Source organism: Myotis nattereri (genome assembly GCF_964212035.1).
Source record: "Myotis nattereri genome assembly, chromosome: 3".
In the NCBI taxonomy this organism is placed as follows: Eukaryota; Metazoa; Chordata; class Mammalia; order Chiroptera; family Vespertilionidae; genus Myotis; species Myotis nattereri.
Window position 1 is genome coordinate 199,553,524 of NC_138077.1, and position 25,711 is coordinate 199,579,234.

The 25,711-nt window shown below is 61.2% G+C and overlaps 3 protein-coding genes across 3 annotated transcripts; 2 read left to right on the top strand and 1 right to left on the bottom strand.

Moving 5' to 3' along the window:
• Positions 1-246: 246 nt before the first annotated feature.
• FCN3 (ficolin 3) lies at positions 247-5,402 on the top strand (the record flags this gene model as incomplete). Its single annotated transcript, XM_081086392.1, is given in 10 exon segments — positions 247-288; positions 290-322; positions 324-429; positions 656-751; positions 1,090-1,134; positions 1,375-1,407; positions 1,627-1,754; positions 3,254-3,383; positions 3,471-3,605; positions 4,400-5,402. Coding segments are annotated over 10 exon segments (990 nt in total). The 3' UTR covers positions 4,642-5,402.
• Positions 5,403-6,553: 1,151 nt separating this feature from the next.
• On the top strand, positions 6,554-17,536 carry MAP3K6 (mitogen-activated protein kinase kinase kinase 6). Its single transcript, XM_081086393.1, has 29 exons — positions 6,554-6,911; positions 8,178-8,317; positions 8,402-8,425; positions 8,697-8,887; positions 8,999-9,167; positions 9,491-9,597; positions 10,014-10,184; positions 10,272-10,384; positions 10,761-10,920; positions 11,109-11,271; positions 11,365-11,472; positions 11,598-11,647; positions 11,728-11,823; positions 11,982-12,069; positions 12,149-12,282; positions 12,619-12,746; positions 12,993-13,129; positions 13,469-13,574; positions 14,064-14,221; positions 14,324-14,516; positions 14,620-14,758; positions 15,061-15,220; positions 15,347-15,523; positions 15,791-15,896; positions 16,152-16,320; positions 16,409-16,521; positions 16,603-16,676; positions 16,962-17,038; positions 17,246-17,536. Exons 1-29 carry the CDS (start codon positions 6,569-6,571, stop codon positions 17,334-17,336), a joined length of 3,885 nt encoding a protein of 1,294 aa, XP_080942519.1. The 5' UTR covers positions 6,554-6,568; the 3' UTR covers positions 17,337-17,536.
• Positions 17,537-17,678: 142 nt separating this feature from the next.
• On the bottom strand, positions 17,679-24,410 carry SYTL1 (synaptotagmin like 1). Its single transcript, XM_081086394.1, has 14 exons — positions 24,163-24,410; positions 22,842-22,990; positions 22,585-22,657; positions 22,447-22,492; positions 21,911-21,983; positions 21,543-21,643; positions 21,303-21,416; positions 20,919-21,079; positions 20,052-20,148; positions 19,517-19,675; positions 19,220-19,298; positions 19,008-19,107; positions 18,078-18,283; positions 17,679-17,906 (listed from the first exon to the last, which is right to left on the bottom strand). The coding sequence occupies exons 1-14, from the start codon at positions 24,294-24,296 to the stop codon at positions 17,767-17,769; spliced, it is 1,632 nt and encodes a 543-aa protein (XP_080942520.1). The 5' UTR covers positions 24,297-24,410; the 3' UTR covers positions 17,679-17,766.
• Positions 24,411-25,711: the final 1,301 nt, after the last annotated feature.

The window sequence follows — 25,711 nt, forward strand, 5'->3', positions numbered from 1 at the left end:
TGCAGGCGAAGAGAAGGGCATTCCGGATGGACGGCTCAGAGCGAGCCGAGGTTCAAAGGCGGAGAGTCCCCTGTGAATGCAAAGGCCTGGAGAGACACCCCGGAGCCCCGGCGGCCAGGATCAGAAGCTGGACTCCACCCCAGGTGAATGGGGCAGGGATAAGGCCCATTCTCTCTGGGGCCCAGGGAGGAAATGCCCCACCTCCTGTCGGTTCCAACCTGGGTGGAGTGTCCGTGGGGAAAGACAATGGACGGAAGTCTTTCTCCGTGTTCTGCCACCAGCCTGGCCCCCTTATAAGCCGGCGTCCTCTCTCGAGGGCACACCAGTGGGAGAGCAAGATGGGCCTCCTGCGGACTCCACTGTCCCTTTTGCTGCTCCTGCTCAGGGAGCCTGCCCGCCTGAGGGCTGAGGACCACCCCCGCTGCCCAGGTAGGGCCCTAGGCTTCACTAGCCTCAAGGAGCAGGTGGCTGTTTGACAACCTGGGCTCTGCAAATAGATGCAAAGAGTGCAGAGCTTGGAACGCTCTTGGAGGCAAGTATCCCCACAGCTAGAATCTGGGAGATGGAAAGGGGACCGCAGAGAGGCCTGGGAGAGAGAGACATGCCCACTCCCCCATGACCACTCTGTGCCCACCCGGCCCCGATCTCCCTGCAGAACCCAGGGAACTGGAAGCCAGCAAAGTTGTCCTCCTGCCCAGCTGTCCTGGAGCCCCAGGGAGTCCTGGGGAGAAAGGAGCTCCAGGCCCTCAAGGTGAGCGATGCCAGAGAGCCGGCGGGGACCGGGGGGAGCTGGGAGGCTGGCGGCAGTGCAGCAATAACTGCTAAGAGGCCACGACGAAAGGGCCAGGAACCTGCTGTATGCCGGGCTCCAGGCAGGGCGCCCAGCGTCCAAGGTCAACTCTATGAGGTGGGTGGAGAGGTCCCCCCATCTTACTGAGGGGAAAGTGAGGCCCCAAGAGCATAAGGCCTTTGTCCACAGTTACCGCCAGTGGAGGGCGCAGCTGGGATTGGACTTCTGGCTGCAAATCCCTGTTGCTCCGGCCCTGGGTGTGGAGTGGGACTTACAGCATCTCTGTCTCTGGATTTCAGGGCAGCCTGGACCACCCGGCAAGATGGGCCCCAAGGGCGAGCCGGGTGAGTGTGTGGGACCGGGGCCTCTTCTTCCTCTGCTCTGTCGCTCAGCTAGAGAGGGAGGGTGCTCTGCAGGGCTGCTGCTCAGCCATCGGCTGTGACTGCCCTCCCGCAGGGGGTGGAAGGCTGAGAGGAGTGGGCAAGGTTAGAAGGGCCTGGGCACCCTCCCCTCTGGTGGCTGGCGGGCATCCCCTCGGGGGTACTCAGACCTTAGAGCCAACACCCGGTCTTTCCGTGGGACAGGAGATCCAGCGAACCTGCTCCGGTGCCAGGAGGGTGAGGCAGCCTTCCAGGAGCCGGGGACTTGGACCAGGCGGTGCTGGGGTGCTGGTGGACCACCAGGCGTGGGCCAGCCCTAGAGCCCCTGTCGGGGGCCTGAAGGAGCAGGGTGGGCCCCTGAGGTCCCACACTGAGCCTCTTCCGTTGCCCATGGGTGGGGGCGGGGCATAACTGGGGGGGTGGGGGGGGCCCCTCAGTCCATCTCCCCTTCCCCAGGTCCCAGGAGGTGCCAGGAGCTGCTGAGCCGAGGTGCCACCTTGAGCGGCTGGTACCACCTGTGCCTCCCTGAAGGCAGAGCCCTTCCTGTTTTTTGTGACATGGACACCCTGGGAGGTGGTTGGCTGGTGAGTGTCAGAGACTCACAGGCCAGGCCCAGTGGGCAATTCTGCCCCTTGTCCCCTAGGGGGAGTCGGAGCCCACTGGAGACAGGGCAATTCATTGACAAAAGTTGACGGTGCTCCCAGGGGATCTGAAGTCAGAGAAGGCTTCACAGACAAGGTGACATTTGACAGGGCCTTGAAAGCTGTATAGAAGTTCTCAAAACAGGTGCAGAAGGGCATCCCAGGTAGAAAGACAGGACAGTGCAGGAGGGTTTGGGGACCAGGTGGGTGAGCTGAGAGCAGGTGTGAGTGGTTGGCGGAGGTCTTCTGGTTTGGGTCAAAGGCCAGTTCGTGGAGGGCCCTGAATGACTGACTAAGGGTTGTGGGGGTAACTGGAGCCACGGGAGACTCTGAAGCAGGGATTTGCCAGGTCAGGTTTATGCTTTAGGAAGATGGCAGCGTGGAAGGTGCATTGTGCAGTGGGGGACAAGAGTGGAGACAGGGCCCTGACCGGTTTGGCTCAGTGGATAGAGCGTTGGCCTGCGGACTGAAGGGTCCCGGGTTCGATTCCGGTCAAGGGCATGTACTTTGGTTGCGGGCACATCCCCAGTAGGGAGTGGGCAGGAGGCAGCTGATCGATGTTTCTCTCTCATCATTGTTTCTAATTCTCTATCCTTCTCCCTTCCTCTCTGTAAAAAATCAATAAAATGTATTTAAAAAAAAAAAAAAAAGAGTGGAGACAGGGACACAGGTTAAGAGGATGTCAGAGGCCCGGGCAGGAGAAGACAGTGGGTGGTGGCAACAACGGAAGTAAGAGGCACTTGGATTGAAAGATATTGAGGAGGGAAACTCTACAGAGCCTGGGGACTGCTTGGCTTGACAGGGACCATCAGGGTAAGGTCAGGAGTCCAGCGTGGGCCTCTGGGGGTGACCTCTCTGGTATAATATCTTGGTTCTTATCATAGTGAATTCAAGCAAGTTATTTTGAATTGGGCTCCCAGCAGGATTGACCATCTCAGGAAACCAGGAATGATGATTCTATCATTTCAGTCTCCCCCAGGGCTTGCAAGGCTCTGGTGTGAAGTTGAGTGTCACTAACTATGTTACTGGCACTAACAGTTAATAAGAGGATGTAGCCCTAACTGGTTTGGCTCAGTGGATAGAGCGTCAGCCTGTGGACTGAAGGGTCCCAGGTTCGATTCCAGTCAAGGGCATGTACCTTGGTTGCGGGCACATCCCCAGTAGGGAGTGTGCAGGAGGCGGCTGATCAATGTTTCTCTTTCATCGATGTTTCTAACTCTCTATCCCTCATCCTTCCTCTCTGTAAAAAATCAATAAAATATGTTTTTTTTAAAAAAAAGAGGATGTAGAGTTCGTCGATATACACACAGGCAAAGCTCACTTGGACTCACACTTTATTAACAAGCCCCAATCCAAAGAGTCCAGAGTGTTTGCCTGCTTCTCCTCAGCCTCCGTCCAGCCTGGAGTAGTGGCTGGTGTGCCAGCCTGCTCTGCCTCCCTAGGTGTTCCAGAGGCGACAGGATGGCTCCGTGGATTTCTTCCGCTCTTGGTCCTCCTACAAAGCAGGTTTTGGGAGTCAGGAGTCCGAATTCTGGCTGGGGAATGAGAATCTGCACCAGCTGACTCTCCAGGGTAAGTTCCCAGCAGGGTCCAGGGAGCCTGAGGGGCATTCCTCTGGCTTCAGGGCCTGAGGATTCCTCCTCCCTGTCCCCACCCTAGGTACCTGGGAGCTGCGAGTGGAGCTGGAGGACTTTGATGGCAACCGCACCTTTGCCCACTACGGGTCCTTCCGCCTCCTTGGAGAGTCGGATCACTACCAGCTGGTGCTGGGCAAGTTCTTAGAGGGCACTGCCGGTGAGCCACCCTCAGGCGGGGCCCTGGGTTAGGGGGAAAGGTGAGGGGGCTGGATACTTGCCCAGCACTGCCTCTGCCTCCATGATGACCCAGGGCAATCCCTTCTCCTCTGTGGGCCTCAGTGCCCTCCCCTGAGAAATGGCAATCAGGAGGCAAGGTGGCACAGGAGGAGAGAATTTGGGCTCTGGAGGCAAACAGACCTGAGTTTGAATCCACCTCTGTCATTTACTAATTGTGTGAGCCTGGGCGAGTCCCTTCCACATCAGAGCCTCGCTAGCTGCGCTGTAAAGTGGACCAGGAGGCAGGAGGGAGGCTGTGGGACTCTAAGGTCTGTTGCGTGTTAGCGATACCTTCTTGGAAGAGGAACCAGGGAAGGCTTTTTTTCAGAGAAGCAGCAACTGTTGAGGAGAGACTTGAAAGAGGGAAGTCTGCCTCAGGGGAGCCCCCTTTCCTGCCAGCCGTCTGAGAAGTCCCTCCCAGCTCTCCCTGACCCAGCTGCTCAGGCTGCTGGTGGGAGCTGGGAAGAGACGAGGAGCTAGCTAGAGGGAGGCTGGGGATTCTGTGAGGGGACAAGGCAGAGCTGGTGGCTTTGGAGCCACAGTCCTGAGTTCAAGTCCAGTGCCCCTGCGACTAGTTGAGCAACCTGGGGCAAACACTGGCTCCTTGGCACTGCTTTCCCTCGGGGCCTGATGACACCCACCTCTCAGTTGCTCTGAGGCTCCTGTGAGGTCATCTCTCCCAGGGCGCCAGGCACGGTGCCGCCTCCAATGTGCCTCCCATTCCCTCTCGGCCAGGGGACTCCCTGAGCTTTCACCATGGGAAGCGCTTTTCCACCTACGACGCTGACCACGACACAACGGAGGGCAACTGCGCCGTGACGGTCCACGGCGCCTGGTGGTACGAAGCCTGCTATCATTCTAATCTCAACGGACCCTACGCGATGTCCCCCACCACCGCCCACAAGTACGGCATTGACTGGGCCTCAGGCCTTGGCGTGGGCCACCCTTACCGCAGGGTTCGACTCATGCTTCGCTAGGGCGCCCTGGCAACCAGCACTCTTATCTCTCCTGGGCAGCTTCCGGATGCTCCGCTACTTCTCCCCCTGGCTAACTGCCTCTGCTCTCCCGTCCACATTTTAAAATAAAATCATTTTAACCCTTTCCTGGCTTCCAGTTACTGGGGAAAACTCAAGAGGGCAGAGTAGGGAGGGACATAGGTTTTAGCTCCATTCAGGGGAGACTCCTTTCAGTCAGGACGATGGGAGGCTCAGCCGCATAAAGCAGGAAGGCTTTCCTCGCTGGAGGTGTGCAAGCCATGGCCCGGGGAACACTAGGGAAGGATTGGGACTCAGCGTTCACTGACAGCGCCCTTGGGCCCTGTGGGTCCTGCGCATGGGTGGCTTTGTGGCAGAAATTGCACAGCTTCCTCACCCTCTCTGTCGCCCGTGCCTGTCCTTTCTAGGTTGTCTGTTTTCCGCCCCAGCCCCGGTTGGAAACGAAGGCCTCATCCTTGGCTTCTTCTCAATGGTTTCCACCAGGGGCTGGTTTACACTCAGGGTCACACCCAGGGCCACAGGGAGTGAAAACGCAGTCACCGAGCTAGCAGTTATCAAGCCGTGGATTTGCCACAGCCACATTCTAGAACAGTGATGGCGAACCTTTTGAGCTCGGCGTGTCAGCATTTTGAAAAACCCTAACTTAACTCTGGTGCCGTGTCACACATAGAAATTTTTTGATATGTGCAACCATAGTAAAACAAAGACTTATGTTTTTGATATTTATTTTATATATTTAAATGCCATTTAACAAAGAAAAATCAACCAAAAAAATGAGTTCGCGTGTCACCTCTGACACGCGTGTCATAGGTTCGCCATCACTGGGCTAGGACGTGGCGGAGCAGTGAGCAGTGAACCGTCTGCTGTCTGCAGTCTGATAGGGAGCCCTGGGAGTGCATCCTGCTGGGTCACGTGACCGAACGAGCTAGGACGCGTTACTCAACCTCTCCAAGTCCCCAGTTCCTGACTGCAGAGTCCATTGAGGTTTAGACCAGGTCGCTGCCGCACCAATTCACACTAAAAGGGTAGGGACTCTTGGGAATTTGGAGATGGGAAGCTGTTGTAGTCCAAGGGCTGGAGTCCTGGGATTCTCCTCCAGGTGGGTAGAGAGATGCTGGTACGAGGCCTCTTCTCAGGTCCCGTGGTCGCAGTAAGTGGAGGTAAAAAAAATCAGCAGATTGGTTTTTGTGGAAAGCAGCCTCCTGGCAAGAGGGGGCTCAGGTGCCGAGTCCCACGCTAGGGCTGATGGCCTCCGGACAGGTGGAGTCCTTACCTGGAGCACAGCCTGCAGGCTCTGGAGATCCATTCATTGCACAGATCCGCGCCGGGCAGGGCCTGCAATTCACACCTCGTCCCTAGCCCTGGCTGCGCACACCGTCCGAGCTCCTGTGGTGAGCAGTCCCCAGTGGTTGGCATAGACAGTGGCACAGGCTGTTCCGGAAGTGGCGGGACTCAGAAGTTCTGGCTGGAGAGGAGGGAGGGGAGAGGCGAGTCCCGGGCTGCTAGGAGCGGAGCTGCCCCAGGCCGAGGGTGGAGCTTTCCTGGTCTCCGGGAAGGGCTGGGCCCGGCCTACCAGTGAGGGCAGGAGAGCGCGGCGGCGGACGCTTCCCAGCGGAGTCCGAGCGGCTGACGGGGTCCGACGGGATCTCCCACGTGACTCGGAGCCGCGGATCGCCGGATGCCCCAGATTCCCCGGACCCAATTCCCGATTTCGGATCCTCAGGACCTTCCAAGCCGTAGCCTGGACTTCGCCCTGGACTCCAGATTCAGAGGGACGGGACCTTCGGCGGGACTTCGGATCTCCAGATCCCGTAGGAGATTCAGGATCTCAGGCTCCCTGGACCCGTCACCCCCGGCTCTGGCCCTGCCCCGGGTGCCCAGGACGCGCCCGCCGCCCGAGCGCCCCCGCATGGCGGGACCGTGCCCGCCGCCCGGGGCCCAGGAGCGCGCGGGCAGCTGCTGGCAGGACCCTCTGGCCGAGGCGCTGAGCCGGGGCCCGCCGATCGCGCCGCCCCCAGGCCGGGGCTGCGCTCGGAGCCGGCCTCTCAGCCTGCTCTACGTGCTGACCCGGGAGCCGCAGGCCGGGCTGGAGCGGGACGGGGCAGCCGAGGCCGAGCCGCTGCCCCTCCGCTGCCTGCGGGAGGCCTGCGCGCAGCTCGCGGGACCGCGGCCCCGGCCGCAGCTGCGCACCCTGCCCTTCGGGACGCTGGCGCTGGGGGACACCGCGGCGCTGGACTCCTTCTACAACGCGGGTGAGCGCGCCGGACGCCCGGGCCGGGGCGGAGCGCGGGGCCGGAGGGGGCGTGGCTGGGCGGCTGCGGGGCGGGGCTGGGCGGCTGCGGTCCGGGGCGGGGGGCGAGATGCGGCGAGGTCGGGGGGGGGGGGGGCTGCACCCGGAGCTACAGCTGAGGGCTCGGGGCGGGGACCCGAGAAAAGTGAGGTTCAGGAGGTGTGCAGCGCGGCCAGGCTCGGGCTAGGACTTAGCGGGTCCAGGCCGACTCCGGGGTTCAGGGTCGGGACCTAAGCAGGAGGAGTCGGCGCGCGCCTGGGGAGCGGGGCTAGCCTTGGGCCGGGGCGGGGAGCCGGCCGTTTAGGAGTTGGGCTGGAGAGCTCCTCCTCGGGAGGACCCCGCGCGGAGTTGTGGGGGCGGATCCTGGGAGGTGGAGCTTGGACTCGCCGAGGGGCTCTGCGAGCGGGGCTGGAGTTCAGGGGTCCTCGCAGACTGCTTCGGAGGAGCGCGCTAAGGAGCAGAAAGGAGAGCGAGGGACCAACCGACTGGATTCTGGGCAAGGAGCTTAGGTTCAGAGGACCCCTTCACCCCGAGACAATGGGCGGGGCTGGAGGCGGGCAGATCGCTCGTGAGTGGGGCCCGAGGAGGCCTGTCCCTTCCACCAACCCTCACGCCCCGCCTCTGGATACTTATTTGTTTATCCAAGAGCCCAGGAGCCCGCGCTTGCCCTATGCTCGTAAAATCGGAGCCTAAAAAATGAAGGCCGACCGCCCTCGAGGACACAAAGACACGCACAGGGTTATAGACAGACTTAGAGTCACATAGATGTCAATACACAGGTCCTCACAGACCCTGTCACACACAAAGATCCAGTCACAGCCCCCCCCCCAACACACACACACACGCACGCATACACATGCACACACACGGGCGTGCACACACGCGCACACATGCACACACGCGCGCACACACACACATACACATACAGCACAGTGTTATCTACACACAATGCTGGTACCTTTCAAGAGACTGGGTGGCGGACCCAGGGAAGTGGACTGAGTGTTAGCTCAACTCTTGCTTCTCAAATGGCCTAGAACAGGCTCTGGGCTGGTGCCCAGCCTCCTCTCCTCTGTGTAAGAACCAAAAGGACCCTAAAAGCAGGAAACGGAAGCCAGGAGCAAAGTTGGATCCTGCTGGAATCACACAGGAAGGCAGGCTGAGCCAGGATCCAGACTCCTTCCCCACCAAGCTGGGTTCAGGGCTCAGGGCCTCCACCTTGTGCTCGCAGACGTGGTGGTGCTGGAGGTGAGCAGCTCCCTGGCACAGCCTTCCCTGTTCTACCACCTTGGGGTACGTGAGAGCTTCAGCATGACCAACAACGTGCTTCTCTGCTCCCAGGAAGACATCCCTGACCTGCAGGCCCTGCGGGTAGGTGCCAGGTGGCTGGTGGGGGCAGGCACAGGGCGGGGGTAGGGCCTACCCAGAACATCAGTGTTTGTCTGTTCCCTGCAGGAGGACATTTTTCAGAAGAACTCAGTGAGCAGAATCCACCCCTCACTCCAATGTGCCCTCTGACTTCCATTATAACCTCTGACCCCTCGCTACCTTTCCTGGCTTCCTCCGTCACCTAATCGCCCTAATACCCCTCTATATCTGTGTGACTGCTCCCGATTGCCTTCCTTCCTGCAGTGTGTCCCTTTCCTGCTATTCCAGTTTCCACTGGTGCTGACCTCTGACCCCCTCACTGCCCCTCCCTAACCTGGTGCTGACCTCTGATCTCTACTGACTCCTGCCTCCCTCCCACCAGGATTGTGTTGGCAGCTACACACTGATCCCCTATGTGGTGACAGCCACTGGTCGAGTGCTGTGTGGTGACGTAGGCCTCCTGAGGGGCCTGGCTGATGGGCTAGTCCAGCCCGGGGTGGGCACTGAGGCCCTGCTCACACCCCTGGTGGGCCGGTTTGCCCGCCTGCTGGAGGCCATGCCCACGGACTCTTGGTAAGGGGGACCCAGAGAAGGTGCACCAGGAAGAGGCTGGAGAGGGTACAGTGACCGGGACAGGCCCCACCATCCCCTCTCCCTCCCTCCCTCTCCTGCTCCGGGCATCAGTGGCTACTTCCGGGAGACCATTCGGCAGGACATCCGGCAGGCCCGGGAGCGGTTCAGCGGGCAGCAGCTGCGGGAGGAGCTGGCTCGCCTGCAGCGGAGACTGGACAGCGTGGAGCTGCTGAGCCCTGACATCATCATGAACCTGCTGCTTTCCTACCGAGACGTGCAGGTGTGCTGGGAGGCAGTCGGGCACAGCAGTCGGTGTCAGACAAACCCGAGCTCAGTGGCCTGAAGTCTCTGAGCCGCAGTTTGTAACGCGGATGATCGCATCACTGTCTCCAGTGGCGGTTGTGAGGTTGGGGCACGCAGTGGGTTCTCCGTGTAAGGGGTGGTGTCTGCACTACCTGCCAGGCCTGAGGGAGAGGATGGTGGGTGGGAAGGTGGGGTGCCAGGGGTGGGAGGGGACCCCCAGCTCAAGGTTTTCCTCAGAGGCCGGTGCCGATGGGACCCACCAGAGGCCATTTAGTCAGCGTGTGCTGTTCCCTCCTGCAGGACTACTCAGCCATCATCGAGCTGGTGGAGACGCTGCAGGCCTTGCCCACCTGTGACGTGGCTGAGCAGCATAACGTCTGCTTCCACTATACATTTGCCCTCAACCGGTGAGTGGCAGAGCGGCGCTTGGTCATAGCCACGTGGGAACATGGGCCCCTGCTCTATGAGGTCACTGCTGTCTGAGATCAGTGCTGTTCAAGGAATTTGCTGACGAGGGTCACGCTGATGTCAGGGGGTCCTGTTGTTGTTCTACTGCTGCTGCCCAGGGTGAGGTGAGGTGGTGCCCTTGGGGAGGGCACAGCTGTCCAAGGTCACCTCTCTTCAGAGTCATTGCAGCTAGAAATCACTTCCATTTGGGGTCACTTCCTCTAGAAAGGTCAGTGCTGACCACCAGTCACTGCCATTCTGTGTTCATTACTGTCAGCTCCCTGGAAGGGTCCCTGCTGTTCAGCATCTGGGGGTCCCCAGACCAAGTGGGACAGGGCCATCTGGCAGGTCCCCAGCCCATCTTCCCCTCCCCTAGGAGGAACAGGCCTGGGGACCGGGAGAAGGCATTAGCTGTGCTGCTGCCACTGGTACAGAGGGAGGGCCCTGTGGCCCCCGACCTGTACTGCATGTGTGGCCGTGTCTACAAGGACATGTTCTTCAGCTCTGGCTTTCAGGATGCTGGGCACCGAGAGCAGGCCTATCACTGGTAAGGGGGCACCAGCAAGTGGACAGGGGGCTGCGGGTGGGGCCGTGGGCATCAGTCCAGCCTTGCATCCCTCTGCCCAACCCCCAGGTATCGGAAGGCTTTTGATGTGGAGCCCAGCCTTCACTCAGGCATCAATGCTGCCGTGCTCCTCATCGCTGCTGGGCAGCGCTTCGAGGACTCCGACGAGCTCCGGCTCATTGGTGAGCCCCAGTTCTGCACCCCTGTCCTCCCAACAGGCGCCCAGGGCAGGGAGAGGGAACACTGGGCGGGAGCTAGGACTGAGGTCATCCCCTTCTGGATCTAGTCTGCCTGAATCTACACCTGGGTCCTCCTACCTGTCCTGGGCCCTTGTGAGCCCTTAAGCCCATGACTCTTTGTTCCTAAGCTCACATCTTCCACGTGCACTTGTTCCCACACCCTCACCTGTGTCTGAGCTCCTCCTCCCACCTGAGATCACGCCACACCTACATTTTCACCCACATCTGTGCTCCTGCCCACACGGAGGTTGTGGCCCACACTTGGGCTCTGCCCACAGCTGCAACCACACTCACTAGCGCCCATGCCCCTCACTCCCAGGTATGAAGCTGGGCTGCCTGCTGGCCCGAAAAGGCTGCGTGGAGAAGATGCAATATTACTGGGATGTGGGCTTCTACTTGGGAGCTCAGATCCTTGCTAATGACCCTATCCAGGTGGCACTGGCTGCAGAGCAGCTATACAAACTCAATGCCCCCATATGGTAAGTGGCCTCCCCTTCCCTCTTGTGCTCTCAGCTCCTGCATCTATGTCCACTGGCCTGAGCCCTGAGCCAAGGACCTGGTCCCTTCCAAACCAGTGCCCATGACACCTATTGCCCCCATTCAGCCCACGCTCCCGGGCAGTGCTCGCTGGTGCCTGGCTGAGTGGAAGACAACGCTGTGCCCGCAGGTACCTGGTGTCCATGATGGAAACCTTCCTGCTGTACCAGCACTTCAGACCCACGCCGGAGCCCCTGGGAGGGCCCCCACGCCGTGCCCACTTCTGGCTCCACTTCTTACTACAGTCCTGCCAGCTGCTCAAAGCAGACAGTCCCCAAGGGGACCAGTGCTTGGTGAGGCCTGTGGGGTCAGGGGACCTGCGGGAGGGGTCGGACCCTTCTGACTTACCCCCCCCCCACACACACACACACCCTTGTCCCCTGCAGGTTCTTGTCCTGGAGATGAACCAAGTGCTGCTGCCTGCGAAGCTGGAGGTTCAGGGCGTGAACCCCGTGAGCGCAGTGACCCTGAGCCTGCTGGAGCCTGAGACCCAGGTGAAGCCACCACTGAGGCCCCCTGCTCACCACGAAGCGAAGCGTAGCTTCTCCTGAGCCTTCCTTCCATGCCCAGGCCCCCCTTACTCCCGGGCGCCCTCCTCTGACTCCCTTTCTTCTCACAGGACCTTCCCTCCAGCTGGACCTTCTCCGTCCCCTCCATCGGCGGTGTCAGGTGAGGGCAAGGCCTGGGGCAGTCGGGTGGGGCGCTGCCAGCTGGCCTGGCGCTCACCTGTGTCCTTCATCCCTTCCCAGCGCCTCCAAGCGGGACGAGCGCTGCTGCTTCCTCTACGCACTTCCCCCGGCTCAGGACGTCCAGCTGTGCTTCCCCAGCGCAGGGCACTGCCAGTGGTGCGCAGCCTCTCGGGTCGGGCCGGGGCGCTCTGAGGGCTGGGATGTCCGGGGGAGTGAGGGAAAGGAAGGGATGTGTCCCCTAGGTGCTCTCGGCGCAGGAGGGGACACTTTGCGCCCAAGGTACCCCTCGGGCCAGCCTGACCTCCCGCCCTCAGGTTCTGCGGCCTGATCCAGTCCTTGGTGACGAATCCGGATCCCAGGGCGCCCGTGGAGGAGGCAGAGGGTGTGTGGGAGGTGCTGGAGGTGAGGAAGGGGGCCTGGGAGCTCGGGGAGGGGAAAGGGCTGAGAGCCCTGCTGAACCCCCATCTCACCCGCCCCGCAGTTCGATTACGAGTACACGGAGACCGGGGAGCGGCTGGTGCTGGGCAAGGGCACGTACGGGGTGGTGTACGCGGGCCGCGACCGGCACACGCGGGTACGCATCGCCATCAAGGAGATCCCAGAGCGGGACAGCAGGTGTGCGCTGGGCTTGCGAGCCAGGCTGGGCCCAGGAACTGGGAGGGTCATGGGGCGGGGCAGTAAGGGGGGCGCTGATGCCCTATTGGTCGGGCCCAAGTGGGCGGGCTCTTGGACGAAAGAGTTCGAGCCCAGTGGGCCTGCAGTCAGAAAGGCAGGGACCAGGAGGGTCGGGATCTGGTCTGGAGGGGCCTGCGGCCTGAGTGATTCCGTGGGAAAGTCGGGGAGGGGATTGTGGGCGGGGCATTTCCTGGGGGCGTGGCCTGGCTGGTGCTGGAGTTGGCTGGGCATCTCTGTCCAAATCTGGCCTGTTCCTCTCTCCCTGCCTGCTCCCAGGTTCTCTCAGCCCCTACATGAAGAGATCGCTCTGCACAAACGCCTGCGCCACAAGAACATCGTGCGCTACCTGGGCTCAGCCAGCCAGGGCGGCTACCTCAAGATCTTCATGGAGGAAGTGCCCGGAGGTACCTGTCCTCCCGCGATGGGAATGGAAGTGGGGGTGTGGGGCGTGGGGATGGAGCCAGACAGGGGTGGAGAGCCCTTAGGGGACGTGAACCAGAGCTTGTGTGTGTGGGTGGTGTAGCCCACAATTAGCTGATGCTGTGCAGTTGGGTGATGGAGTCTGGGCCATGGTATGGGTGTGTCTGGGCAAAGAGCTGTGGGCTGGAGAGAGAGGGTGGCAATGATGACCTTGAACTGCACCTGCCCAGGCAGCCTGTCCTCCTTGCTGCGGTCAGTGTGGGGACCCCTGCAGGACAACGAGAGCACCATCAGTTTCTATACCCGCCAGATCCTGCAGGGACTCAGCTACCTGCATGACAACCGCATTGTGCATCGTGACATCAAGGTAAGCCCTGTAGCTGGCCCACCTTGGCTTTCTGGTGGGCGGGAGGGAGGAGGGGGAGAGATATGGCCCCAGACAGAGGCTGGCAGTTTAGACTTAGCTGGCAGATCCTTTGCAAAGGGTGGGAAATTCATCAAGAAGGTGCCCTAGAGAAGGAGACCAGATCTGAAGCCAAACCAGGTGTCAGCTCCCAGAGGGGCATAGTGGGATGGGAGCGGGAGGAGGCTGATAGAGGCAGGGTCAGATTGTGATTCCCAGGAGATGGGCTCCTGGGGTAGGGTCCACTTCTGGTGTCAGTACCCCAGCTTAATGTCCACTGAGCAAAGTGTCCACTCTCCTCAGGGGGACAATGTGTTGATCAACACTTTCAGTGGGCTTCTCAAGATTTCCGACTTTGGCACCTCCAAGCGGCTGGCGGGCATCACCCCTTGCACTGAGACCTTCACAGGTAACAGGTGTGGGGTGGTGAGTGGGGATGCTGACCTGGGGCAGGACGCTTGGGGCCTTCCTGAGAAGGAGCTTCTCCTGGGCATGGAGTCGAGTTAATGGGAGATAGCACGCAGGACAGGTGATTGAGCCAGGGCTGAGGTGACGGAATCTAGAACTGGAGCTTGGATAGCTGAGGACATTGAGTTTAGTGCCTGAAATGGAACCCAGGAGTGTTGCTGCAGACCAAAGTTGGTGGTAAATTCAGAGTGGCTGATGGAATCCAGGTTATAGGATGGAACCTACTGCAAGTGATGGAATCCATGGATGGGATGGACCCTAAGATGAGTGAGGAAACTCAGGTAGATGTTTGACGACCAGGATAGGTGATGGGAACTGTTTTGGATGACAGAGCTCAGGGTGGGTACAGGCGGCCAAAGGAGGAGCAAGCCCCTGCCACTCCATAGCGATAAAGCCTAGGTGAGCATTATTACCACTGCTCCTGGCCTAGGGACCCTACAGTACATGGCCCCAGAAATCATTGACCAGGGCCCACGCGGGTACGGGAAAGCGGCTGACATCTGGTCGCTGGGCTGCACTGTCATCGAGATGGCCACAGGTCGCCCACCCTTCCACGAGCTCGGGAGCCCACAGGCTGCCATGTTTCAGGTGAGTCCCCTCAGGCCCTGGCTCAGCAGGTGGGGTGGGGACAGACGGTGCCTTGCACGCTTCTAAACTTAATTCTTGTTTTCCCTCCCGGCCCCCTCCCAGGTGGGCATGTACAAGGTACATCCGCCAATGCCCAGTTCTCTGTCAGCGGAGGCCCAAGCCTTCCTCCTGCGAACGTTTGAGCCAGACCCCCGCCTCCGTGCCAGTGCTCAAGCACTGCTGGGGGACCCCTTCCTGCAGCCTGGGAAGAGGAGCCGAAGCCCGGGCTCACCTCAGCATGCTCCCCGGCCCCCAGGTACTGCGTGGGTGGAGAGGGGTGCACACTGGAGTGAGGGCAGAGAGCTGTGGAGCTGAGGGCTGATGTGGGGCCCAGGCTGACAGCCCTGTCCCTCCCTCAGATGCCCCTTCAGCCAGCCCTCTTCCTTCAGCGGACTCCACCACCCAGTCCCAGACATTCCCACGCCCTCAGGCACCCTCTCAACACCCGCCTAGTCCCCCGAAGCGCTGCCTCAGCTACGGGGACACCAGCCAGCTCCGGTGAGAGCCCAGGGTCCTGGGGCGGGTTCACTTTATCTGGCTTTGTCCTTGTACTCCCTCCAGAATAAGCCCTCTCCACGGACCTGGCACCTGGACCACTTGCAAGGATGGCGCTTGGTGCCTACCTCCCAATAGCTCTTACTTGTGTTTCGTTAGGGTGCCTCCTCCGTGCCAGGTCTCTCTTCCATCCCTGTGAGAGAGGCCTGAAAGTCAAAGCCAGGGCCGGGATCCAAACCCTGGGGCGGAGGTAGCTGGTCGGTATTGCCTCCCGCCCTCCATTGGCCGCTCCCCATTGCACCCAGGGTGCCCGAGGAGCCCGGAGCCGAAGATCCCGCGTCCCCGGAGGAGAGTTCGGGGCTGAGCCTGCTGCATCAAGAGAGCAAGCGCCGGGCCATGCTGGCCGAGGTGCTGAAGCAGGAGCTGCCCACGCTGGCGGAGAATCTGTGGCTGGAGCAGGACCAGGTGGGCGGCCCGCCCCCACGCCCCCTGGTGGCAGAGCACCGGCAGGACTCCGGCTAATGGCCTTCCCCAACCCCAGCCCCTTACCAGCATCTCTCTTGGCTCAAATGGAAACACCTTCCTTCTCAGGACCCCCGTCTGGGCAGGGATCTTGTGGAACAGCTACTGCACTGCCTCGGGGCGCACATCCACACGCCCAACCGCCGGCAGCTGGCCCAGGAGCTGCGGGCACTGCAAGGGCAGCTGCGGGCCCAGGGCCTTGAGCCTGCACTTCTGCACAGACCACTCTTTGCCTTCCCGGATGCGGTGAGTGAGTTTTCTCACAGTTAGGGCTGCCCAAGAACAGCTCATGAACTCCCTGTGCAAGGTCTTGATGTTGAAAGATTCCATGTCTTCTCTGTGACGATAGAGCCATCAGGGAAGGGACATCTGCGCAGTCCTAGCTTCCCAGCCCCTCCCTTGACTCCAAGCCGGTCCACCCCACTTGCTTCAGGCAGACTTTCTAGGCCTTTCCACCTCCAGCCCCACCTCTCCGAGGCTTAGCAGTCTCAGCGGCGCCACCCTCCCTCCCAGGTGAAGCAGATTCTCCGCAGGCGCCAGATCCGCCCGCACTGGATGTTTGTGCTGGACTCGCTGCTCAGCCGCGCTGTGCGGGGAGCCCTGGCGGTGCTGAGCCCAGGTAGGCCAGGAGCGGAGGTGGCCTGCCTGTGGGCGAGGGCGTGGCCCTTGGAGGCTTGGGGAACACAAATGGAGCTGGCAGGGGGTGTGATCACCAGGCCTGACCCAGGCCAGGAAGGAGTGGGTGGGGCAGTGACCAGACAGACATCTCCCGGACTGACACCCCCCCAGCCAGTGCACAGAGCTCCCCACGCCCTCTGCCCGTGTCCGAGGGTCCCAAATGCCCGGCCTGAGCTCACCTCACTCTGACCGGCAGGAGTGGAGAAGGATGCAGTCCCACAGAGGTCAGAGGAGTCCAGTAAAGAGGAGCCCCAGCCCAAGCAGCAGGACACCCCAGTCCAGCCAAGCCTGCTCCCAGGGGAACCCGAGCAGAGCCCCCCACCTCTGATGGTGCAGCTGGGCCTCTTGCGAGCAGAGACTGATCGGTAAGCCCCCTGGGACCCATCCCTAGCCTCTGTGTGAGCGTCACCCCCACTCTCCCCTCCCTTCGACTGGCCTTCTGCCATCCAACAGGCTCCGAGATGTCCTGGCTGAGAAGGAGTGGGAGTGCCGGGCTCTGATGCAACAGGCTCTACAGCGGGTGGACGAGGAGGCCCGGACCTGCTCCCTGGCCTCAGAGCCCCCAGGTGAGCGGAGGACACTGATGGTGGTGGGAGGCAGCTTCTGGCAGGAGGCACCCCTGGGTTCACCTGATTTCTCCTTGACAGCTGCTCGCACAGTGGACCAGGGCCTGGTGCAGTGGCTACAGGAACTGGATGTGGATTCAGGCACCATCCAGAGAGTGAGGGAGAGTGCTGGCTACCCATGACCTCTACCAACCCAAACTCCACCTCTGCCCCTCTTTCAGCTCCTCACGCTTCCCCGCTGATACAGAGAATCTCAACATTAGAGGCACAGTTAGGGTTCCCCTCCCATTGTAAAGATGAAAAACAGGCCCAGACGGGGGAGGGGGGGTCTGCCCTAGCATGCTGGTGGTAAAACAGAACTAGGCTCTGATTCTCTGGACACATCTTTCTCTAATTTTAATCTCTCCCTGTTCTGTGTGGGCATCTTTGTCCACAACCAGCTGCTGAACCACAGCTTCACCCTCCATGCCCTACTGACCTGCGCCACTAAAGATGACCTCACCTACACCCGCATCAGGTATGTCCTGTGCCCTCCAGGGTGACCCATGCGTATGGGATCATGCTGGTCAGATCCCGACCCCCAGCTACAGGCTAGCCTGGCTTCCTCCCTGGAAACCACAGGGACACCAGGCTCCCTTGGGGACAGAGGGGGCATTAGGCAGACAGTGGGTACCAGAGAGCCCAGGGTCTTCTGGCTGAGCCACAGTGAATTTGCTATCCCCAGGGGAGGGATGGCATGCCGCATCTGGAGAGCCATCCTAGCACAGCGAGCAGGATCCACGGCTGTTACCCCTGGTCCCCAGGAGGCAGAATGAGGGCACCAGAGGCAAGAGGCCGGACCCAAGGATGGGTGAAAGGAGAAGATGCCAGCAAGTTCTGACACACTCACCCCAGGGCCTGGGGGCAACTGGAAGGGACCAGGTGGCGGTAGGGGCAGTCCAGCCACAGAGATGCCCAAATTCACTGAGTACCACCGGACAAAGACTATTAAACAGAACACTTTTGTACCTTTGGGCTTTGGCAACGTCTGAGGTATGCGGGGGTCTTGGGGCCAGCTCTCTCAGGTCTTTATGTCTGAATCTAAAGGGCCTTCACCTGGCCCCCTGCACGTCCCTCACCCCATCCCCCTAACCCCAAGCAGACAGCAGCCCCTCGTTGCCCTTAGAATAGACTTTATTGACCTCCACTAAGGGCAGGCCCTGAGATGGGGGTCCGGAGAGAGGTTTGCCAAGGCTTGTCAGGCACCTATGTCCTGGGGGCCAGGTTGGTTCGGAGGGGCAGAAGGCCATCCACCCACTCGCATGGCTGCTCCAGGAGTGTCTGCCACAGCTGCTTCTCCTCAGGTGTGGAATCCATCCAGGGCACCTGGAGCCCGTAGCTGCTGCCTGGGCAAGGGTGGAGGTCATGGTCACGTTAGGCACCCAGGTCCCAAGGAACACCTGCCTGGTCCCAGATTACGCACTGACACCAAAGTTCACAAAAGGAAAATGCCCAAGGCCACTCAGGAAGCCCCTGCCTCCCAGCATTGGTTGCCCCCGAGGGTCCTGCCCACTTACCGGTGCCCAGGCTGAGGCGTACGGCCCCCAGCTGGCGGCTGGCCAGGGCCCCATGGTCCCAGAGGGAGAGCTCAGCACAGGCCTGGCGCAGGTCAGCCGGCCGGAAGCCGTCATAAACCATGGTGTGGTTGAACACGGGGCTGAGGCTCCTTCGCACCACCCTTGTCCGCTGGCGGCTGGCCCGGCTGTCATCAGGCAGCACCGAGCTGCGGGGGAGGTGGGCTAGCATCGAGTGGCCACCCCTTTAGGCTCTCCAGCACCAACCTATCCTCCCGCGCAACGTCCACGTCCTCTGGCTCCTGCCTGAGAACTGGCCTCCAGTCCTCGATGCCCTAGGACTTTTGCACCAGCCTCCTCCCAGGTCTCCTGTGAGTAATGGCTCTGAAGTGGCATTTTGCTACTCCCCAACTCAAAGACCTTCATGACTCCCTGTTGCCCCTCAGAGTAATTTCCAAACTTCTTAAAGCCTTGGGGCCCTTGCTGCAAGATAAAACATTGCTCAGAAGTACAAAACCTAAGAGAAAAACAATGCCTGGTTGAGTCAGGGCTGGGATCTCAGAACCTGTTCAGCCTACCTCCATTCACTCTCTGAGGGTGGGCAGAACCTGGGGACACCACCAGAGCTACCCCGGAGCTTACTTTGAAAACCACAGAGCTGCAGGCCCCACAGCCTGGCCCTGCAGGGTCTCCATGGAAGGGCCCCTGTGACCCCCCCAGGTCTCAGCCTCAGCTCTCCAACAAGTCCTATAGGTGCCAGCCACTGAAATGCAGTCCTTAAAGGTGTCCTCAACTCTCTGGCCTCAAGCTGCCCCCTTCACCCTGCTCAGAGGTCAAAGCCCAGACTAGGGGATCAAGGGTGGGCGATCAGAAGGGGGTGGGGAGCTCCACTCCAGGCAAAAGGAAAGGTGGGGAGCTCCCAGGGCCCCTCACCATTGTATGTAAGAATCCAGGGATCCGGAACGAAGAGGTACCAGGTCCTGAGCTCCCTTCACCCAGAAGTGCAGCTCCCCGCTCGGGGGCAGTCCTGCGCCTGCGGAAAGGCCGGCACAGGCTTCGGCCCACGGACAGAGCCCTCCCCCTGTGGACAGGAGTCCCCACCTCCCAGGGCCCGGCCAGCGTGGTCTCTCCTGGGCGCCACTCACCCTCAGAGCCAGCGGGGACGTATTTGAGGGACAGAGAGAGCCTCCCGCGGCTGGGAAGGTCGTCAGGAGAGGGCGAAACCTGCGAGAGGGGCTGGTCAGGGAGCAGGGACAGGACCCAAGGCAAAGAGGCCACAAGGGACAGGGACGGGGTGGAGCCTCCGGACACCGATGGGCTCGGTGAGCAGGGCGGCCGGCAGAGCCTCGGAAAAGCGGCGAAGGTGAGGTCTGCGGGGCTGGGGAAGGCTGGGCGGTGAAAACGAGATCTGTGCCCTGCGTCCCACCGACCAGTGGCCTCACCCGGGGCTGCAGGGGGAGCCAGATGGCCTCGGCGTCCCAGTCCCACGTGTCCAGGGGCACTTCGACTTCGCCCAGAAAGATGTTGCGACCCAGGCTTTCGCGGTGCCACACGGACAGGCTCAGCACGCGGCGGGCGAGCTCGGCCTGCGGGACCGAGTACTGGGGACGGGCGGTGCCTTTAATGCGGGGCTGGTCCTGCGGCGTTCCCCGCAGGATGGAAAACGGGGGACCCCGGAGGGGAGGGCATTCGCGGGGGTCTGAACTGACGCTGCGCCCACCACTCTGGGCTCCCTGCCCTTCCTCCCGCGGAATGCAGGACGGGGAGACAGGCAATGACCCCATGTGGCCGCCCCTGCCCCCTGAGCCCCCGGGCAGGGAGCCTGGTTCCTGAGGGGGGGGGGGCGCCCCGGGCAGGGAGCCTGGTTCCTGAAGGGGGGGGGCGCCCCGGGCAGGGAGCCTGGTTCCTGAAGGGGGGGGCGCCCCGGGCAGGGAGCCTGGTTCCTGAAGTGGGGGGGGGCGCCCCGGGCAGCCTTACCCGCAGCGTCTCGTTGAAGACCGGGTTCAGATTCCGCTTCTTCACGGCCGTCTTGCGCTTGCTCTGCTTGTCCGGGAGGAGGTAGCTTTTGACGTAGCTGCGGGGGGGGGGGGGGGGGGGGGCGGCGGGTGAGGACCAGAGATAAGGGGGAGGGTCCTCCCAGCACCTCCTCCCCCGCCTGGGGGCTTCCCCAGCCACACACTCACACACACACACTCTCTCTCACACACACACACACTCTCTCTCACACACACACACACACACACACACACATTCTCACTCACACACACACACACACACACACACTCTCACACACACTCACACACACTCGCACACATTCTCACACACACGCACACACTCGCGCGCACACACTCGAACACACACTCGCGTGCACACTCACACTCACACACTCACACACTCGCGCGCACACACTCGAACACACACACACTCGCGCGCGCACTCACACTCACACACACGCACGCACACACACGCACACACTCGAACACACACACACTCGCGCGCACACACTCGAACACACACTCGCGCGCACACTCACACTCACACACTCACACACGCGCGCGCACTCGCGCGCACACACTCGAACACACACACACTCGCGCGCACACACTCGAACACACACACACTCGCGCGCGCACTCACACACTCACACACTCTCACACACACACACACACACTCACACTCAGTTTCCGTGCTAGCGCTTTACAGGAGTCATCTCACTCAAACCCGCGCCTCGCAAGAACGTTGTGATCCCCATTTGAAGACCAGGAAGCTGGCCAAGACAGGTGGTGGGACTGGGCGGGGGGTGAGGAGAGGCTCCGGACGCCCCCGCCCGCCCGGGGCACTCACGGGTCGGAGCGGCGGCGCCGCGCGGCGGCCAGGCCCTGGCATTGGATCACCTGCACGTGCAGCTCGGCGGCGTCCGGCTCGTAGCACAGCGCGAAGTGCACGGAGCCGCGCACCTGCACGGCGTCCACCTCCCCGGACAGGCTCAGCAGGCTGCCGCTCAGCTGGGGCGCGGAGGAGGGGGGGTCAGGGCGGGGTGCGAGCTCGGGAGCTCGCGTGGAGGCTGGGGAGCGCGGGGGCGGGGTTCAGATGGGAGGCAGGGGGGCAAAGCAGGTGACGAGGTGCAGGGCCCTGCGAGGTGGCTGGCCCGGGGCTGGAGGGTCAGGGCGGGGGCGAGGGAGGGTCAGGAGGGGCTGAGTGTCAGGCTGCGGGGAGGAGGCCCCTCACCGTGGAGGAGTTGAGGCTGGACACGGAGGAGCTGCTGCTGAGCACGCGGTCGAGCGAGGGGCCGCGCCCGGGGGCCTCCTCCCCGTTCTCCAGGACCTTGGACGCCGCCTGGATCTGGGGAGGGAGAAGCGTCGGGGCGCCGTGTTCCCAGCCCCCGCCCCGACGGCGCTCGGCCCGGACGGCTCGCTCCCCGCTCTCGATCCGCTCCGGGTCTTGCGGCCGCCGGGCCGCTCCGCCTACCTGGGCTGGGCGGGGCTGCGGCCCCTCCTCTTCCCTGGCTGGCGGCTCCGGCTCCGGGCCCGCCTCCTGCTCGCAGACCTGTGTACCCCCAGGGCCGGGGGCTGGGGTGGGGCACAAGCTGCTGAGCCAGCCCCTCTGAGCCCGCCCTGCACACTTTCGGAGAGACTGGTTTGCAGCCCCATGACCTGAGGATGGGGCCCTAGTGCTTCCCTGGGGTTGTCTAGGGAGACCACCTGCCACCCCACCCCCACCCCCACCCCCAAGGCCGGAGGAGGAGGAGGAAGGTCAACAGATGGTTGGAGCCCCTCAGAGTTGCCTCTGATCCCCACGACCTCCCTGTGCTCCCCAGCACACATCCGCCCACTCACCTTCCTGGGCCTGAGGCTCCTCCTCATGATCTGATGCTTTTGGGGGGACATATGGTGAGGGGAAATCACGTCCCTGAAAGAAGCAAGGGGCAGAGGTCACAGCGGGAGCTAGTGATGAAGGGTTAAAGGTTATGATGGGGTCATAGGTCAGGGGCTCCAGCTGGCTGTCCCCCTTTAGATTTAGCTCAGCCACCAGGGCAGGGCTGGCAACCAGCTGCAGGACCCGTTGGACCTGTACTTCACACACACACACACTCACACACACACCCGCACACTTCAGCGCCTGCCCTGCCTGACTCCCAGCTCCCATTAGTGGGGGACAGTAGCGTCTGAGTCCTGGACCTCGACCTGCGCAGTCCCTACTCCACAGTAACGGCCAGATTCCGAGGTTTTCTTAGGGGTCCCCACTCCCATTTGGCAGAACAGGATGGCAGAGACACAGACCTGGTTCTCGGGCTGGGTCTCTTTCCCCGCACCTGCCACCTCTACTCTCCAGTACGTTCCTTTGTCAGTTCACGCAGTCACTCATCACTCACCTCCGCCTCACTGAGCCTCTCCTCAGGGGCCTTGTCTATGAGGGGTCTAGGAGTAGGGAGAAGCAGTTGTCAGGGATGGGACCCCATGACTGGTAGGCCCCCCCGCCCCCCCCCTCCCCCCCCGCCGCTGCTACTCACCTGGGCTCCAACTCCTCTTCAGTCTCTTTCCCGGCAGCCTCCGTTTCCCTATTGCTACCCAGAGCTTGTTCTCCTGCATGCAGGTGAGAAGCTCTGTGAACCCCCCTCCACAGAGGGGTAGTACTGAGGGGTGGTACCCGACCAAAGGCACACAGTACCAGGGGCAGCTGGGATGGGACCCAGGGGCCCTCTACCTGTCCACATACACTGGGTGCCCCGGCCAGCACAAGGCCTGTCCTGCCCTGAGGATCTCTCACCCTTGGAGCTCTTCTTCCTGCGGATAGAGGCTCGGACAAGGTCAGAGCCAAGGTGGGCATGGTGGTGCCGGCGGGCGCGCGCTTCCTGGAACCAGTCCCCCGTCAGGATTTTCAGCTGCCCAGGGTCTGCCAGTGAGGCCCGGAGCTTGCTGGAGGATTGGGAGGGGCGGGGGGCATGGCTGTTACCATTCACCCAGCCAACAACATTCCTGCCACCCACCATGTGCCAGGCCCTGTACCTGGGGCCAGAGACACAATAGCAAATCAGACTTGACCCCTGTTCTGGAGGAGCTCAGGCTGGTGGGGAGACTGAGTCCAGAATAGACAAGTATATTATAGTGAGGTGGATGCCAGGATGGATATAAGAAGTGCCAGTTTTGCCTGTGGTAATTCAGGAGGACTTCCCAGAGGAGGCAGCATTTAAATTGCCTCTAAAAGGACTAATTGCCGGAACTGGTTTGGCTCAGTGGATAGAGCGTCGGCCTGCGGACTGAAAGGTCCCAGGTTCGATTCCGGTCAAGGGCATGTACCTGGGTTGCGAGCACATCCCCAGTGGGAGATGTGCAGGAGGCAGCTGATCGATGTTTCTCTCCCATCGATGTTTCTAACTCTCTATCTCTCTCCCTTCCTCTCTGTAAAAAATCAATAAAATATATTTTAAAAAAAATAAAAGGACTAATTGGATTTCTTCAGGTAGAGAAGAAGAATTTATTCATTAAAGTGACTACTATGCCTAATCCCTCCTAATTTTATAAGGTAGGATTCCTTAGCCCCACTTTACAGATGAGAAGTCAGGTGAATAGCCCAAGGTTACATCGCTAGGAGGTTATCTGTCCCCAAGCAGTACTTGTAAGTCCTGTGCTCCTCTGCCACTGGGCTCTTCCAGGAAGAAGGAAGGAAAGGTGGGTGTGTTCAGGGACAGTGGAGCACCTGAATGGCTCTAGTGGACACTGTGTGTGTCAGGGGTGGTGGTTACTGGTGGAAGATGAGATGGGGGAGGCTAGCAGGGACCCATCAGGAAGGCCTGTGGACCACGCTTAGGAGCTTGCCCCTGACACATGATGCTGAGGAGCCAGGAGAGGGTTCAACAAGGCATATTAAGGACGGATCTGAGGAGCTCCAGACGCAGTATGGAGGGTTGGCCGGAGCGGGCAAGGCTGGAGGCAGGGAGGCTGGGAGAGGTGATAAGCAGAGCTGGCCAGGGGTACAAGGAACCAAACGGCAAAAACAAGAACTACTCAGATATCTGGCAGGCTGCAGGTTGGTGGGGGCAGGGTGGGCCCCCCGGTGCCTGAGGCCCCCGCCTCTCGCCCTGCCTCACCTGACGCGCCCCTCCTCCAGCTGGCGCAGGTGGGCATCTCGCTTCAGGACCTCGGCAATGGCCTCCTGCTCCTCCTCTGTCAGGAAGCTGAGGTCCAACAGCCCATCGGCCTCGGGCTCGGGCTCATGCGCCATGAGGAGGTCAGGTGGGGCCCAGAGCCCCTCTTGAGATGGGTGGCCCCTCTTGAGATGGGTGGCCCCTCTGAGGCATCAGCTGGGGCAGTGCCCCCACTGGGCACACATGGCTCCCTGGGGACAGACTTGGGGTCAGGTCAAGCCCTGCTCAAATATAGGGCACATCCTGGAGTTGACTGCCTCTTTCTGCCCAAATGTATCCTAGGTGGTGGGCAGGATACCACCCAGGAAGGCTGAAGTCAAGGTGGCATGAGATGCACCCTTGGACACATGCGTACACACGGACACATGTAAATACACCAGTCACACAGACACACTGATGCCTGCACAAGGACAGGCACGCATACACCTGTTACTCCATGAAGGGCCCTATGTGGTCATGCCCAAACCAAGAGATGATCTAACACAGCTTTAAGCCTGCACACAGGCCCATGCCCACGAAGGGAGGCAGGACCCACAGGGCAGGTTCACCTGTACAAGAATAAGTCCTGGGACAAAGACTTGTCCCTAGATATCCACAGACCACACAGACTTTTGCACACACAGTGCTCCCCCAACTGGACTGTGAGCTCCTTGAAGGTAGGGACAGGCCTTCACCCCCAAAGCCAGTACTTTGCACACAACAGATGGTTGGTAAATGTTTGATTAATGAAACATTTGCACACACCTGGGGCATGAACACACACAAAACACACACGTATCTGCTCACCCCCTGTCCTGGAACCTCCTAATGTGGGTCCCCTCCCTCCACCCTTCACCTCCACCCTGCCCTGGCCCACTTGGTCTTCCTGTCTGAGGCAACCTCCTCCCCAGTCTACACCCCCAACTTCCTCCCCCGGCACCGAGGCAACGGCCGCACCCACCCCCTCCCACAGACCAGGCATGCCCCAGCTGCCAGCCCTGCCCTCTTCTCCAGACCCCCTGAGCCCCTGGCTCTGGCCACGTGGGTCCCCCACCCTCCCTGACCCAGGACTTGGCTAGGGTCCCGGTGGTAGAGGCCAAGTGCTGGCACAGCAGCTCCAGCTGCTCAGGTAGAATGGTGACTCCGGAAGCAAAACATTTGCTCAGCCCTGAGGGGCGTGTGGACGTGGCAAGGGGTCCATGACTGGGCCACGAGCAGAGCAGAGCAGAGCAGAGCAGAGCCACGGTCTGAGACCACTGGGTGGTCTCTCCCATCCCTCCTGTCCCCTGCCATGCCAGGGCACCAGGCTGGGCTGCATGGGAAGGCAGGTCCTGGCTTGTGCCTGCTGCCCGCGCCCTGTGCCCTCCCGGCTGAGTCAGTGTCCAAGCCCAAGGAGCCCTCTCCCCGACTGCTCCCCCCTCACCTGGGAGCCTGGGGTTCCTGCATGTCTCCATCAGGCATTTGTATGGCCTGTGTGAATGCCTGCATCCTCCAGGTTAACACTAGCTCTTGC

Bases quoted from the DNA above. Each gene is read 5' to 3' on its own strand.
- MAP3K6 (XM_081086393.1), top strand. From the start codon at position 6,569: ATGGCGGGACCGTGCCCGCCGCCCGGGGCCCAGGAGCGCGCGGGCAGC. The intron at 15,221-15,346 runs GTGGGCGGCCCG...CTTCCTTCTCAG, and splicing joins TGTGGCTGGAGCAGGACCAG to GACCCCCGTCTGGGCAGGGA. The intron at 17,039-17,245 runs GTATGTCCTGTG...TGCTATCCCCAG, and splicing joins CTCACCTACACCCGCATCAG to GGGAGGGATGGCATGCCGCA.
- SYTL1 (XM_081086394.1), bottom strand. From the start codon at position 24,296: ATGGCGCATGAGCCCGAGCCCGAGGCCGATGGGCTGTTGGACCTCAGC. The intron at 22,658-22,841 runs GTGAGAGATCCT...ACCTGCATGCAG, and splicing joins CAGGAAGAAGAGCTCCAAGG to GAGAACAAGCTCTGGGTAGC. The intron at 19,299-19,516 runs GTGAGGCCACTG...CCCCTCTCGCAG, and splicing joins GGCTCCCCCTGCAGCCCCGG to GTTTCGCCCTCTCCTGACGA.